The sequence below is a fragment of the Cyprinodon tularosa genome, unplaced genomic scaffold, assembly GCF_016077235.1.
Source record: "Cyprinodon tularosa strain WSP-4 unplaced genomic scaffold, ASM1607723v1 ctg27, whole genome shotgun sequence".
Classification (NCBI taxonomy): Eukaryota; Metazoa; Chordata; class Actinopteri; order Cyprinodontiformes; family Cyprinodontidae; genus Cyprinodon; species Cyprinodon tularosa.
In genome coordinates this window covers 402792-420213 of record NW_024038974.1, presented here as the reverse complement: position 1 = coordinate 420213, position 17422 = coordinate 402792, and the positions used below count along the sequence as shown (strand labels likewise).

Below are 17422 nucleotides of genomic sequence, written 5' to 3'. Positions count from 1 at the left end.
CACAAAGTACTTCCGGTGGGGTCACCGACTAGCCTGTAACGAGTGAAACCATTCTGTCGCAAATTAGCATCTGTTTGACTACCATGTGGGCTTCTTAGCGCTGTACTTTAATAACTTTTATAAATAATTGCGTCAAACGACTGCTTTAGTAAACCGCTCGCGCTGAACTACTTTACGACGCGGTAAGACGACGAAGAGGTAAAAAAAAAAAAAAAGGAGGAAGCAGTAGCCAACCATCTTTATTCTCCTGCCAGCAATAACAAGAAAGGGACGAGGCTCCAGACCCAAAGAAGCGTTGAGTAGTTTCTACTTAATGTTTATATTTTTTAAACTGGATAAACGTTAAATATAAATAAAAACTATCGTTGCGAAGACGGACGGAGGCCCTCGGACACTGAGCTCTTCCCTCGACAAGCCTGGAAGTTTGGGATCAGAAGACTGGCTGTAAAGAATTAGTATTCCCATTTTTTCATGTTTCCAACAGGTTTATCTTCCCCTAACCCCCCACCACCGCCAACCCAGGAGGCTAGACCCGCGGCTACTGATGTCAAAAGCGACAGTGGGAACATCACATCTCCGAAGAAGAGGAAAATAAACGGCTCTGAGAGGGACGACACGAGTGACACCATCTCCTCCTCCCCTCCAAAGAACATTCATTCCTCCTCTTCCTCCTCCTCCTCCTCTCCGCTCCACATCCAGAAGAAGTTGAGGTTCGAGGATTCGGTAGATTTTATTGGACTAGATGTGAAAATGGCTGAGGAAGCTGCTGCTGCCGCTGGGTCGGGCTCCAATAACAAAAGCAGATCCATGTTTCTGGCCGGTGGCGTGGGGGGACACCACGCGAACGGACTGACCAAAACGGCTGGATCCGGCACCTTCTCCAGCAGCAAACCTGGTGCTGCCAAGAAACTAGTGATCAAGAACTTCAGAGGTACCTGGGAACTAGGAACTGGATTGAACCTGCCAGCCAGGAGCAGCTTAAACCACACATATAAGTCCCTGTTGATTATAAACTGGGAATCTATCTAATGTCTTTGCAGCCTTTTAATACAATTGAATTATGATTTTAACTTATTTCAACCAAAGCAGCAAACTATAAATTATTTCAACTTAAGTAGCAAACTAGGCCCTAAACCATGCCTTGATTAGAGTTCAGCCAATCACTTCCAATTTCCTTTAAGGTCTGAATTTCCAATTCTGATTTTTATTAATTAAAAGCTTTTTTATTATTATTATTATTATAATACCTCAATCCTTTGTGTTTTGGCCCAGCTTTTGATGATACAAAAAAGTGGCCACAGATGCACCATGGACTAATTTTATGCAGGCAAAAGAAAAAATGTTCAACGTAAACTCCTTTAGTTTTGTCAGTTTATTTTCTCCTCCAACATGAAAACAGAATAAACATTTTTTACATGTTTCTTTTGCACTGGTAAAAAAGCCATACACCCACCCAGATGCACGCTGGTTCTACCATTAACTGCTTATATATAAAAAAATAATTCACCCAAATGAATCATAACCAACCAAAAACAAAGGAACATGACTAAATAACCAAAAACATAATCTCATAACAGATATCAAACAATAAAGTAAATAAACTTAGCTAAAAAAGAAAAAAAAACGTTAATTATTAACAGAAGATAATTTGCTCCTACACTTTGTTATAATTTACAGTTTTATACCTATAGTAATACTTTTTTTATTTTTTATTCAAAGAAAAGTCCAATCTGTTGCTATAACTTTTTGTTATCTCTATGCATATATTTTATATTGTAGCTATGGTCATCCGACCTTTTTTTTTAAAGTGAGCTGTATTGAAAAGTAGTTTTATGACTCCTGTAGACATCGTCCTCGTCTAAGGTGGTCGTTCACAGTCATTGTTTTCTGCAGAAGTTAGAACATGTTTGGTAATAACAATTGGCCCAAACGTGGATCAAAACTACACATTATGTAAGGTTTATGGATGACAGCCTCTGTCATTAATCACACTGCTTAAATAGAAAATGAAAAAAAAAAGTGACCAGCAATAGTTTCTAAGTAGAAAATGTTTGCACCAATGAAGTGTATAGGTGTATAATTTAGCAAAGGGTGGAATTAACCCAGACAGAATTGAGTAACGTAGTGCAGCCCTTCCCCCACATGTTGCTTTACATCTGTGGTTACCTGTGTGTGGTGACTTAAAAAGTATCAGATAGTGAGCTCCCACTTGACTTGCATTACGTTTTCTTTTCAAGCTTAGTGTAAAAACTCCTGTCATTTCATCGTCGCTGTATGCTGACATGTTCCATTAGGGACCTGTAATAACAGAGGATATAGCTGGACTTTTATCTGGTCTTTATGTAAAATCATTTTGGTTGAAGTAGCAAATTTGCCTTAAAATTGATCTTTGGGGATGAACAATTTAGAAATGTTCAGCCCATTATGGATGTATAATTTTCTTAATAGCCTCACTTCCCCATCACCCCTTTAAACAGTTCAGCATTCATTTCTATATAAAATCTGGGCATAAAACATCAGTTACTTTGGAAAATCTGATGTTTTGGGGATCTGAGAACTGCTGTGCTCCCAGGATTTAGTGCAGCAAACCCTACAGGGATGGAGATGGATTCTGCTTCAGAGGTTCTGGTTAGTTTATCTACTGCCAGCTCCTCTGTCAAATGAGAAAAGTGGGATATCATGAGGGGAGAGACTGAGATCTGCCAATTTAGCCTTGCTCAGCTCTGACTGATTGAACTGAAAAATCTGAATTGTTTTCTTTTTTTTCTCCAGCTTTATGCAGTGTTTCCTTTTAAGAGAAAAATAATAGATCAGCAGGTCAAAAACAAAAAGAACAATAAAAATAATCCTATTTATGCCAGATGAAACCTTAAATTATTTATATATATATATATATATATATATATATATATATATATATATATATATATATATATAAGGGGAACCATTACTAGGAATTGGTCAGTAAAAGCCAGGTTGGTGCGTCTTAAAAACCAGTTTGGAAGCATGTCTGTGCTCAAACAAAGATGCTTTATAAAAAGTATTGAAACAATAAAATTTTCTAAAAAACTCTAAAATTCACACTGTTTTTAATTCGTATAATTAATTTTAAATTGGTGCCATTGATCCTTTGTATTGCTGCATCAAAGCCTGCTTTCAAAATTTGATCCTATATTATAGATAAAGGGCTATATTAAGGATAGGGCAGCATTCCAGTTTTCACAAATCTAATTGGTTGCTGAAATTTCTGAAAAAATAAATGTGATCCAAGTGATTCCAGGCACCAGAATCTTGTTATTTCACCTTTAACCAAACTTTAACATGTTTTCTTCTTCTAATGTCCTTTATGCATGGAAATCATTAAGGAGGAATGTAAAGAAGAACTTTAAACTATTTTTGAAATAAGAGTTCAAGAGCTTAAATACAGCTGACCAAAATAAATAGCTGAAGCTTAGTTGATCAATGTCAATTTGAATAATGTGCAGTTAAAAAAAAGAGTGGCAGGGATTTAGCATAGTAAACAATACAGGTGTTTAACCATTACATTTAAAGCTCAGTGCCAGGGCTATGGGAAATAAAAACTATCAGCTTGTATCTATCCAACAGTCAACAAAGCCATGTTAATAAAATACATATAAAAAGGGTGACAACTTATATAAACATCCTTGTATTCGCTGAACTTTACTTTGCTATCCATATTCAGTCCAGTTAAGAGTGTGCTGTGTTTGTCCTCACAGAAAAGCCCAAGTTACCAGAGAACTACACGCAGGAAACTTGGCAAAAGCTGAAAGAGGCTGTGGAGGCCATACAGAAGAGCACGTCCATCAAGTACAATCTAGAGGAGCTCTACCAGGTATGAATCTGGAGCAGCTGGCCTCTCACTGGGTAGCTGATGGTCTGCAGGATGTTAAACATTCTTATCTGTCTCCCCAGGCTGTTGAAAATCTCTGCTCTCATAAGATATCTGCCAAGCTCTACAAACAGCTAAGGACCGTGTGTGAAGACCACATCAAGGCACAGATTGATCAGTTCAGGGAATATCCTTTATACTTTGTGGGTTATTGTAATTATTATTTTTTTTCTCAGCTATTTTGAAAAAAAAGTCTTTATTTTCCTTAATTCTTTTGTTACGGATGCCCTGGACAGTGTGCTTTTCCTGAAGAAAATAGATAAGTGCTGGCAAGATCACTGCAGACAAATGGTGAGTCTTATCACATATGTTCTGACTCTTAGGGTGCTTTAAAACGTTACATAAATTGTTTAATTATTTGGACATGGCCCCATGATCTTATGGCTTTGTAAGGTTCTTTTTGGTAAATGCAGAGTGTTTGAGTTAAATCAACGCACAGGTATGGAAATGTTATAGATGAAGCTTTATTCTTATGTTCCTCCATTTGTTAATCAGGGTTTCTTATTACCTAAGTTGTTTTTTTTCTTTTCTTTTTTTTACCTCTGATGTTGGATGCTGTGCAATTGGAAGACTTTTTGCTGCCATTTTCTTTTTTTTTCTTTTTTTTGGACATTTATCATGTATAAACATAGGGAATTTGGTTCCAGGAGCAGCTTATTAAAACCTCTAAAGCAGAAATAGTAATTTGGCTATAGCTCTGTAAGTAGCAAAGTGAATAGGAGGCACTGAAGATGCAGAGTAGGAGCAAGGAGAAGAGAGATGAGGAGGAATTTCAAGGCATCTCTTTCATCAATCTATATGAGCCATGTGTGATTTCTAGCCCTAGCAAAGACCCAGCCAGAATAGCAGCTGTTAGGATTTACACCTTGAAGTTTTCTCTCTACAGTTATTTTTCCTGAAAAGAAATCACTTGGGACAAACTCTTTAAATAACCCTGAGACATGACAACAGAGTTTGTGATAGAAATTGTAATCTTGTTTAGTTCAGAGAAGTTACTTTGAGCTACAGAAGGCAGCTGCTTACCAACCGTGCTCACATCTCGTGAAGCGGCCACGATTCACAGTTAGAGAAGCATTTTATACATCTCCAGTCTGCCACATCATTACATCATACATGTTTTGGAGATGAGGAGACATCCATGCCTCCAGCCTTATTAAAATATCGCACTTTGTTTTTAGCTGAAGGACACCGCTCTCATTCCATTCCCAAATCTTTGACACATTTAGAATGAGGATGATAACTGTATATCTGGACAGAGAAACTGTCCTAATTAGATAAACTACTGGGGAAAACAGTAGTTGTGTCACACAACAGGCAGGTAATGTTAGGGTGTAATAACCTCACACATCGGGACAGAACCAATAAAAGCGTTGTTGTTGCGGCCGTGACATTTGGGACATATGCCATTAACTTTTTGTCTGGAAAATATGAGCAAGTGTAAATATAACTAAAATTGGCTCCAGCCAAGAGTATTCTCCATGGCTAAAACCAGTACCAGGGGACATGCATGAGGCACAGTGTATTTTGTGCAAGAAACGATTCAAGCTCAGAACGATGGGAATTAAGGCAGTGGAGTCACATGCGAAGCGCGAAACACAAAGCGTCAAAATGGAGTTACCGAGAAACAGCCAGTATTTCTCAGTTTTGTTCCACCCTTGTTTCTGCAACGCCTCCACTTATCACCAAATCAAACATACTAAGAAAACGATACAAAGAAAAATAGCTGCAAAAAAGACTTAGCACTGGTTATGTTGTGGCTTTAAAACTGATTTGTTTTGTTCCCTGCTAAAACAAAGTTCGTGAATTCAGGTAAATAATTGGTAAAATATATCTGTCATTTGTGTGTTTGTAGCTTTCTTCCTGTATGGGAAGCTTTTCAAAATTTGAAACATTAGTGCAGTGGTTTATGTTATAATAAACCTTTGGGTTAAGTTTGTGAATTTGGTCTTAAATTTTTATTTCAAGTAGCATTAAAAAGTCTTAAAAAGTCTTGAATTTAACTTGCCTTATGCTGTAGGAACCCTGAAGAGAGGGATGATGACCTCTGTAGCACGTTTTTGCCGTTTAGACTAAAAAGTGACAGAAAACCAAAAGCATGCTGTGCTAGCTCTGTTCTGTCTAATAGATTCGCCTTTTAGCCGCAAACTGTCTTGTTGCTCTCATGATCCTCAGGATGAAGGACTGTTTAACCTAATAGTTCATATTCCGATGCAATCAGCTGGGTTTCTTCTAATAGAAAACTTGGATCCAATCTGACTGTATGATCTGATTGAATGGTCTCAGTAAAAGGCCTTCAGATGACGTGTTGTAAATTGCAGCTGTATAAATAAGCTGAATTTAATCAAACCGCAACCCTAACAACAAAGTGCTAACAAAATAAGATCGCATACAATTAATAGGAAACAAGGACTAATGCAAAGTTTTTTGGGAAAACATTCAAAGCAAAAAAAAATTGTCTGTTTCTAAATTTTTAACTCTTAACTTGACAGGTGAAGCTTAATTTTTTTATACCCATGTTATTCCGAAACATTAAGTCATGTCGGCATTTAACCACACTGAGATTCATAAATGGTTTGTTGCTTCTTGCTGAAATGGTGTTTTTTTTAATATTTTTTACAGATCATGATTAGGGGTATATTTCTATTTTTGGATCGCACCTATGTTTTACAAAACTCTATGCTGCCATCGATCTGGTGAGTGATCATTGATTTAGCCAGGTGTCGGTTACTTGCGAGGCCTGTTCTGTAAGAGCTGCTGTGTCCTGCAGGGACATGGGCCTGGAGCTGTTCAGGTTCTACATCATCAGTGACTTAAAGGTCCAGAGTAAAACCATCGATGGGATTCTCCTCCTTATAGAGAGAGAGCGAAACGGGGAGGCCATCGACCGCAGTCTGCTGAGGAGCCTGCTGAGCATGCTTTCTGACCTCCAGGTAACAATTTAGCTTCAAATCTCATTGCATGATATTTTTAGGTGTCTGAAGGGGCAGCTTGGTTCTATTAAACGAGCTTCTGCAGTGTTTGTGTTTTTATTCTGCACAGGGCATTGATGAACCATCAGTGCTCTTGTTGACAAATGGCCCTAATGGAACCTATGTTCCTTCTGTCTGCAACAGATTTATCAGGACTCCTTTGAGCAGCGCTTCTTGGAGGAAACTAATCGACTGTATGCTGCAGAAGGACAGAGGCTGATGCAGGAGAGAGAGGTGATTTATGTGGCCTGATGGAAACACTCACTCTTTCATCACATTTTTTGGAGAAAACAGAGATAATCTGCTGCTTTATAAGGTCTCAGTTAATATGGCAGTGAAGATGCGTGGATTCTATATCTGCTTTTTTGGATGCATCTTATTAATGAGAGCATATGAAGATTTTCAATTTCATAAATAGTCGTAATCTGTGGATTGCAGCCAAACAAGCAATTAAATTGGTTCATCATAAGATTTAGAAACCTAAATGTGGGCATTTTTTATTATTACACTTCAGTTTACTTTACGTCTAAGGTTTCAGTTTACAATAAAGGTCTCAAGCAATTTTATAAAGCTCCCCAAACCCTAAAATTCAAAGCTAGTATTATTTTTTTATCATGCTTGCATGTGCTTCCAAACCTTTAAGTGTTTATGTGTGTAGAGATGAAAAACGGACAAGGTAGCAGCTTTGGTGTATGCAGTCAAAATGGGGTAAATGATGCACTTATCAAATTAGAATATTACATTAATTAGAGATGATTAAAGAAAAATGTGATGTAATGAAGAAAATGTTTTGGTTTGTGGAATTCAGATGGGTAGACGCGATGCAGTTTAGAGACATAAATCTACGGTGGCCAAGAGGTGCCAACACACAGCAGATGCATAAAGAACTGCAAACATAAATATTAGACTAATGAATAAAAAAATTTATGCAAAGGGAAGAAGATGCAAAAGTGACATGACAAAAACAGAAAATTGTGAGCAGCAAATCATGGGGGAACATTTGTATTTACGCTGTAATGACTAAAAAGGGTGACAAAAGTTATATTACAGGTATTTTTCCCAGCTGTCAATATGTTGTTTTGTTTAAGGGGCTGAAACTTTTATTTTCAGTTTGGAAACACAGGTAAATTCTAGCAGGGAGAAATTTTGTTTAAACCGAATAAACAGAAGAGAAAAGCAGAAATTTAGTTGATGAATTTTGAATAATTAATGACCAGAAATTAGAAACAAATGTATACTTTCTAAATGGCATAGGTAAATGATATATTGGTGCTAGTATCTAAAAATGCAAACACATAAGCTGGTGTTAACTCAGCAAGAAAATAAATTTTATCAACGTAGTCTTTTTATCTCTGTTTATATTTACATTAATGCATGTTTAAAAAAAAAAACATTTAATTGAATCCAGTATTACTGGACCATTAGTTTTCCTTTTAATTATAATTTACCTGAATATGACCTTTTCTCCCATTCGTATGTATTTTTTTTTTTTTTTTTTTTTTTTTTTTTTTTTTTTTTTTTTTATTCTTTAAAGTGGATGTGAGGCATGTGATGCTTATGAAATGGAATCTACACCACTGCATTTAAAATGCACTGAATCAGATAAAAATCAGATAAAGAACCTAAATATTTATCCAGAAATGGATAAACAGGGGCCTATTTTCTATTTTTGTTGATAATTCGGGTCCTAATGTTTTGGAATAACTTTTTTTTTTCTTCAGGTTCCAGAATATCTCCATCATGTCAACAAACGCCTGGAGGAAGAAGCTGACAGAGTAATCACATATCTAGACCAGAGCACACAGTGAGTGTTGGTCTGCTGCATTTAGTTTGCAACTTGACGCTAAATTAGATCGAGCTGTTAAACAAAGCTTTATTTAATTCTTAGAAAACCGCTCATTGCTACTGTAGAGAAGCAGCTGCTGGGGGAACATCTCACTGCGGTTCTCCAAAAAGGTATTCTTCTGTGAGAGTATTTTTACACAAAACCATACAGATGAAAAGCTTTTCACCATTTACCAAATGTCCATAATCTATTGTGCCTTAAATTATTACATATACATTTTTAATGTTTTTCACATTCTGTCAATTTTACAACCAGAACATTTTGGTCGCATCTTAATGGATTTTATGGGATTAAACAAGAAACAAGTTATTAAATTGGAATGAAAAATATTATTAAATGTATGGTGTAGATTTCTAAGTAATCCCCTTTACTTGCACTCCCTTAAGAAAAGGACCTGGTGTGACCAGTTAGTAAGAAGTCAATGTATGTTTTTTTAAATCTTGATCTAAATCCAGCTATTATCTTAAGGCCTATTCGATTTAGTAGAAAAATGAGCAGGAAAAAAAAAAAACAGGTCAGGAAAACATTAGGTGGGAAGTTTAAAGCAGGTAAGGTTAGTGAATTATATCCAATAAAAAAATGGAAAGAGTTTAGAAGAACTGCAAACCTACCAAGATTTTAACGTGTTGGGTTTTGAAGAAAAAATCCTGGAAAACATGTTTTCAGATTGGGAAAACTATTAACAGGCAACTGTTATTACATATATATTTTAAAGTTCTATACTTATTAGTTATATGCTTTAAAAAAGAGGGAGTAGAAATATTATTTGAAATGAGTAGAAAGAAATCTATTAAATAAAAAACATCTGGAAGGTGTTCTGGTTATATAAGACAACACCTGAACCTTTACCCTGCATGTAAAACATGTTCAGAGTGAACAGTTTATATCCCTACATGAAGGCAGACAAGATGGGCTGAAATCGACGCAACCTGAAGCTGAATGAAACCCCGTTGAAGGCTGCAAAGGATTATAAACCTGGGCAGAGGTTCATTTCCAACAGGACAGAAACGGCAAACTTCTACAGCAAAAGATTTAATGGAATGGTTTAAATCAGAGCAAATTAGTGTTAAAAGAACTTAGAATCAGTGGCTAGATTTAAAAAGGGATGTTAACACAAGCTTTGCATCCACTCTTACAAATTAAAAGCTTTTTTTTTTAACATGCCGAATGTTAAATAAGAGGATTCTGGTGCAAAAGAAATATGTGCTACTTGGAGAGGCTGAAAACAAATCTTTTCCACAATTTACAGATTTTCACCTGTAAAAAAAATTTAAAATATTTGTGATCTATCACTTTAAATCCCAATGAAATGCACAGAAGATGGCACTTGACAGAATGTGAAGAAGTTATGATTATCTTGAGGCACCACCATCATCAACCAGGCTTGTGATGATATGTGATAATGTGTTTTTGTTGGAACCTCACAGGGCTGACCCACGTGTTGGATGAGAACAGAGTTCAGGATCTGTCTCTCCTGTACCAGCTCTTTAATCGAGTCCGTGGTGGTGTTCAGGTGCTCCTGCAGCACTGGATAGAGTACATAAAGGTATGACAAGATAAGATGGAGGACCACGAAGGGGATGGACCCTAACATTGCTTTACTATTAACTCTCTGTATCTTCTTCTAATGTCCCATCAACTCCACATGCAGGCATTTGGAAGCACAATCGTAATCAACCCTGAGAAAGACAAAACAATGGTGCAAGAGCTGCTGGACTTCAAAGATAAGGTGGATCACATCATTGATGTGTGCTTCTTGAAAAATGAGAAGTTTGTTAATGCCATGAAGGAGGCTTTTGAGACATTCATCAACAAACGGCCAAATAAACCCGCAGAGCTCATCGGTTAGTTGGTGACTTTTTCTTCTGTCATCATGACCCCATCCTAGGAGTTTGTGTTTTCTAATTGTTTATCTTTTTTTTCAGCCAAGCATGTGGATTCAAAGCTGAGGGCGGGAAACAAAGAAGCAACCGATGAGGAACTGGAGAAGATGCTGGATAAGATCATGATAATATTTAGATTTATATATGGTACTTAAATGTTGCTCTTAAAATTTTTTTGTTTTATTTTCCCCCATTTTATAAGAGAATCTGTTCTTTAACGATATGTTTTTTTTTTGTAGGAAAAGATGTGTTTGAGGCTTTTTACAAAAAGGATCTGGCTAAGAGGTTGCTGGTTGGGAAAAGTGCCTCGGTGGATGCTGAAAAATCAATGTTGTCAAAGCTGAAACATGGTCAGTTGAACCCAGATTTCCACACCATGACAAAAAACACAAAAAAACTTAACACTGACTGGATATTGCACATCGACTGCTGACTTTTTTTTGTTGTTGTTTCCTCAGAATGTGGAGCAGCGTTCACCAGCAAACTAGAGGGAATGTTCAAGGACATGGAGCTTTCTAAAGACATAATGGTGCAGTTCAAACAGGTGCAGATGCTTTGCATTACAAACCAATCTAGGCCTTCCTTCTTATTGCTGCTTTATCTGCAATTGTTTAACCATAACACACCACATACCTTTATTTACAGTTAAATATACATAGAAAGTGCTGTGTTCTTTATGTCTCCTGACAAAAAATCTGTATACTGTGGTGTCTGTTTAGATTTTAAATTATTCCCCAGATTGTAAATTGGGTTTAGGTCTGGACTTGATATGGGCAGTGCAATATGATTTCAAGGTATTTTGATTACATCTCTGTTTCTGAAAAGGTCTAAATTAAATGAGAAAAAAAATATTCATGCTGAATAAAGGGCTGATCTTTAGTATAATCTCTACTGACAGCGGAGGGTCATGATGCTGCAGCTGCCCACAACCTGAGTTGTCTCTTTGATAAGTTTAAAAAAAAAAAATAAAGTAAAATGCATTAATGGTGGTCTGAAAACGACAGCCTTTTTTTTAAACCTGTGACTATGAAAGCGGTAAACGGTCCATGCTGAGCCTAGATTTTCACTGTGTTACTCTGTCAGAATGTGTAGGGTAGTAGTGCATATGGACGCTTAAACTCCACCCCAGTCTCAGGGTTTAGGCATTCTCTAGCAGGTTTTCTCTCAGTATCCTATCAACGCTTAACAATGAACCTCTTTTCTGACCTGAAGTATAAATATATGCTGCCACCACAATGTTTCTGTGTTTATCATCATTTATAGTGTTAGTTTTGCTCCAAGTCCAGCGTCTAACAGTTACTCCGACAAAAGAAGAGCTTGATTTTAGTCTTGTTGGACTTCTGCTCCTGCCCGTTACTTTCTGACAGACTTGCCCACTTTAAACTGCTAGGCTGACAATTAAAGGAATAATATATTGTTTATAGTGGACAATAGAGGATCCAGTCCAATCCACTTTATTTGTATAGCACATTTAACAATAGAAAAAGTTTCCAATGTGCTGTACATAACAAATAATAAACAACAACACAGCAAAACACAATACAACAATAAATAAAAAGGACACAGAGGACCACACAAACTACACATTGTTAAAAGCCTAAGAGTAAAAGTGGGTCTTAAGACGAGACTTAAAACACTCCACAGTGGAGGCAGTCCGTATATGGAGGGGCAAAGTATTCCAAAATCTTGGGCCAACTACAGAAAAGGCTCTGTCCCCTCTAGTTTTAAGCCTCGTCTTAGGCACTGTTAACTGAAGACGGCCGTCAGACCTCGAAGCACGTGCCGGAGAATAAACCTGGAGGAGATCAGTGATGTATTGAGGAGCCATCCCATTCAGGGCTCTAAACACAAACAATAAAATCTTAAAATCAATTCTAAAATGAACAGGGAGCCAGTGCAAAGATGTAAGAACTGGTTTAATGTGTTGATGTTTTCTGGTCCCTGTTAAAAGACGAGCCACTGCATTTTGGACCAACTGCAGACGGGAGAGAGCTCGGTGGCTAATGCCTGAATAAAGTGCATTGCAGTAGTCCAGACGACTGGAAATAAGAGTGTAAAACCTGCTTGAAGAGTTTAAAAGATAAAAACGGTTTTACCTTAGATAAAAGACAGAGATGATAAAAACACGATTTTAAAACGCTATTTATTTATTTGTTTAGTTTAAAATCGCAGTCTGTGACACCAAGGCTGGTTACTTTGGAACGCCCAAAATGCTTGAAAGGTCCCAAGTAATGTTGGACCTTATTCCTTAAAGGAATAATATATTGTTTATGGTGGACAATAGATCATCATTGATTATTGAAACAAACCACTTAACAGATTAGCCATCTTCTGTACAAAATGCAACAAGATTTATTGGTAGAGAACAAGTATTAAAATAATTTCTTCCACTTTGACATTATGCACTTCTTTGTGATTCTTTATCAACTCACATTCCACTTAAATAGGCATAAGCTATTGTTTTAAAGTGAGAAAATCTTGAAGGTGTACATCATTTTGCACCACATTGTACAATCTGTATTTGTCAGAAAGCAAATCAAGTTAGATTTTATAGAAATGCACTCCTGTTTTATTTGATACTCAATTAGTTAATTTAACTTAATTGAAGCTCAATTACTTTTTACAAATGAATATGTTTTATTAAAAAATAGCATAAATTCCTGCAGTTCTAATTCAGGCAGCTTTGTTTCCTTACCATCTTACCCTCAACCCCTTATTTGTTTTTTCTCACACGTCAGATTGACTCAATCAGCCTGCAGCTGATTCTGTTTTGTTTTTAAGCCTGTCCTCTAGTCCTGCTGCAGATGGCAAACCGTGCTCTATTAACAGCATTCGAACTGGGAAAATGTTGCTGAGCTAAATTTGTGCTGTAGATGGCAGCAACATAAACTGTGTGTCTGTCCCTCTGTAGTACATGCAGTGCCAAAACATTCCTGGCAACATTGAGCTAACTGTCAACATCCTCACTATGGGCTACTGGCCAACTTATGTGCCCATGGAAGTCCACCTGCCTCCTGAGGTGAGTGCTGAAATACTCAAATGCTTTGAACATTGTCTTTTTTTTTTATATATATATACAGCCTCATGCTATAAATATGCTTTGTTATGACCTGTGTTATCTTTGTCCAGATGGTGCGGCTGCAGGAGATCTTCAAAACCTTTTACCTGGGCAAACACAGTGGCAGGAAGCTGCAGTGGCAATCAACATTAGGTCACTGCGTCTTAAAAGCAGAATTCAAAGAGGTTCTTAACTGTTCCTAGAATGTTCTTCCTGTTTTAAAGCTCTTAGAAATGTCTAACGATATTAACTTTTTTTTTCTTTTTTTCCGGACGTTCTCTTTTAAAAGGGCAAAAAAGAGCTGCAGGTGTCGCTGTTTCAAACACTTGTGCTGCTGATGTTTAATGAAGGAGAGGAGTTCACTCTTGAAGATATCAAAGTAGCTACAGGAATAGGTTTGTTATAACGTTTTCTTTGAAGCCTCCTGCTTTAATGTTGATCAAGTGTTCTGAAGAGTAGCTCTTTGGGTTTTACAGAGGACAGCGAACTGCGTCGGACGTTGCAGTCACTCGCATGCGGAAAAGCCCGGGTTCTAACCAAGATTCCCAAAAGCAAAGACGTGGAGGATGGAGACAAATTTTCTTGCAACGATGACTTCAAACACAAGCTCTTCAGGATCAAAATAAACCAGATTCAAATGAAAGAGACGGTATTAATGTTTCCTTCTGCAGTTTTCTTTTTTAGCACCAAGTCAAAAGTTTAATGGCATTAAATGTTTCTAGGTGGAGGAACAAGCCAGCACCACAGAGAGGGTTTTTCAAGATCGTCAGTACCAGATCGATGCCGCCATTGTGCGGATAATGAAGATGAGGAAGACTCTGAGCCATAATCTTTTGATGTCTGAGGTGTACAACCAGCTCAAATTTCCTGTCAAGGTAGTTCATCCTACCCTTTCTCTATTTTCCATTTTACTTATTTGTGTTTCATCCAATGAAACTTGAATGTAAGAGTGGAGTCCTTGGCACAGTACTAGATAAATACCATAAATATAAAACAACTGGATAATTAAATATGTGTATTATGGGATAAAGCATATTTAATGATTTATTGTTGGCATTTGTATCTAAGTACCAACATATTGTAAAATTTAAAATTTTTAGTGAAATGTTAGTTAAATTAAAAACAAACTACATTGCTATCGACACCACAACTATTTACATCAAAGCTATAGTGGAGGATGTTCTTTTTCCGGGTGGGTCATCAAAATAAGTGGACCTTCTAATTGTCAATAATTGTGGTATTATGTTTACATAAGGACGTCCTACTTGCTCGTCCCCATTTTCACTTATCGGTGTTGAGTCTGACATGCTGGAAAAATTGCAAATCTCCTTTGCAAAACTCCTGCACCCAACGCCACTGTCGCTTTAGGTGACCGTGGCCCCAAGCAACGCATTGTATGAGCGATGTGAACAGCTACTTTTAAACAGAGCACGCACGAGGAGAAATGGGCCCGTGCATGCTCTCGCACGTTTAATAGGAACCGGGTACAGATTTGTGCATGTTCATTTTTGATTTTTTTAAGTTGAAAGGGCAGGTCTTTTCAAGAATTTGTGAAAATTCTACACTATACCTTAAATAAGGATAATGACAAAAGTAGGGATGGGTACCGATTTCTGTACTTATAAAGGTCCTAAACGGATTATGTTGGTACTACAGGGTATCTGTTCACATAAAAAAAAGTATTTAAACACATAATTTTGACACAATAGGAGAAGAGTGGGTGATTTTTAATACTAGACACATTATTGCACACACAAGAGCGTGATGGAACCAGAAACAGTTCCTTAAACTAACCAATGCAAGCATGGCAAAAGTAAGTTGTTAGAGAGTATGGCTCCACTTTATTTCTGCAATATTTGGCACATGAAGTTCAAGGCAAGCATGGGGAATACTTTTAATTTAAGGAATTAAAGGAATAAAATTTGGTGAAGCATAAGATTCTTAGATCTATGGCTGCAGCTTCTGCTTAGGGAAAAATTAAGCAACTTGTCGTATGTAGCCAGCAACATTGCTGAGGCAGCTGCATCATCACCTCTTATCTTCTCCAGGTACATAAGGCTGGTGTTTGATATGACATCAGCAAATTACCAAAAATGGGCACTATTGAGTGCTGACACAGATTCCCAGGTACTAGCTGTTATATCGACTTAGATGTGAATGAGACCAACCCAAAGACAAAAATATACCCAACTACCTTAACTTTATACATTATAGCTAATAAATTGCAAACGAGACGTAGGAAAGGGAGTCATATTTAAACTATATTATGACCACCTAATATTGAATAGGTGCCCATTTAGCTGCCAAAATAAAAGTAAGATAAATGTAGCTGAAGAGGCAGAATTTGTATTTTTTATCATTCATTAAATGTCCGATATTCTTTCACAAACATTTATTTTGGAAAAGAATCTTATACAAAAATGCATGATCCCTTTTTCTAATTTTACTGTAATTTAAAAATTATTATTTTTATATGCTAAGTGGGGTCTGCGGATTATAGATTGTAGAAATAATAGAACACATTATGTTTACAAGTGTCTTTCCTAACACGTAATATCACTGTACCAATAAAAACTAAACTTTAAAAACCAGGTTAAGAAAAGCCTTCATTAAATAATTTAGAACAGTGCAATCACGTGGAGTACTTAGTCTAACAGGTGGGCTTTAAGCCTAACTCGTCTCGAAGCAGTTTTTATAAAAGTTTCTCTGGGGAAAGTCGAAGAACATTTGAGCTAAACAACAAAATAAATGCTTGCCTATGCGTTATGTTACCCTCTGTCTCTTTGTCCTCTTCCTTTCCAGCCTGCTGACCTAAAGAAGAGGATAGAGTCTCTTATTGACCGGGACTATATGGAGCGCGACAAGGAAAACTCCAACCAATACAACTATGTGGCCTAGATAAAGGAAGAGAAAAGCAGCCGTTCCAGTTAGATTAAAAGGTGTCCTGAGGGATCGGTCTTTCAATCTTTTGCTCTCGTGGACGTTCACCATTTTCATCTTCAACCCAACGACCGACATGTGAATGGCTATCGCTCCGCAGGGTTGTCTTCAGGAGGGTCCTGTGACCCTGTGGACTGCATGCCCATTTTAAGAAAAAAAAAGTGAATCTCCATTTTTTTTTTTTCTCAGTGCCTCTGAGAGAGTTGGGACAACGAAGGCACACAGTTCTGTTTGTTCTTTTTTAATGGAGAGGAAAAAATATTTATTTTCTGATCTAGATCTTTTGTCCACACTTAAACAATATGCTCTTTGTTTATTAAACCTTTTTTCTTTTTACTCATCCATCCTTCCCATTTAATACTGACACACCTACCAGTGCTCTAGATGTATCAAATGTTGCAAAGAAAAGAAGAAAAAAAAACAATCCAAAACATTAAACCGATGCCTGTTTCTTCAGTTGTTGTGAAATGTTAAGACTGTTGGGGTTATCAAGTATGTGCATATTTTGGGGTCTGCTGTTGTTTCAGTTCTAGCAGCAGTATGACCAGATGAAAAGTCAGTGAACAAATAAGAACCTATCTTTCAAAGTACAGTCTGTGCCAAAAAGGAGTATTTCTTTCTGTTAAAAGGTGTTTTTAAGCTGCTAAGCCAGTTCACTTGTTCAAGGATATGCATATATTCTTTTATTTACTTCATACATTTTTATACATGACCACATGTGATATTTTAAGTGACCCATCTGTCAATTTACTGCTCTATAGTTTTTTGTTAAAATTTAGGTTTATTAAAAGCACAATGCTATAAAAATCAGTTGTC

General features: G+C 36.9%; 1 protein-coding gene across 1 annotated transcript; it reads left to right on the top strand.

Moving 5' to 3' along the window:
* Window positions 1-17196, top strand: cul4b (cullin 4B). Its single transcript, XM_038289533.1, has 20 exons — window positions 1-931; window positions 3738-3853; window positions 3934-4037; window positions 4132-4201; window positions 6530-6603; window positions 6678-6840; window positions 7024-7113; window positions 8601-8683; window positions 8768-8835; window positions 10153-10271; window positions 10377-10569; window positions 10651-10755; window positions 10848-10958; window positions 11067-11152; window positions 13520-13627; window positions 13738-13851; window positions 13956-14061; window positions 14143-14315; window positions 14389-14541; window positions 16469-17196. Exons 1-20 carry the CDS (start codon window positions 472-474, stop codon window positions 16562-16564), a joined length of 2592 nt encoding a protein of 863 aa, XP_038145461.1. The 5' UTR covers window positions 1-471; the 3' UTR covers window positions 16565-17196.
* The last annotated feature ends 226 nt before the right edge of the window (window positions 17197-17422 follow it).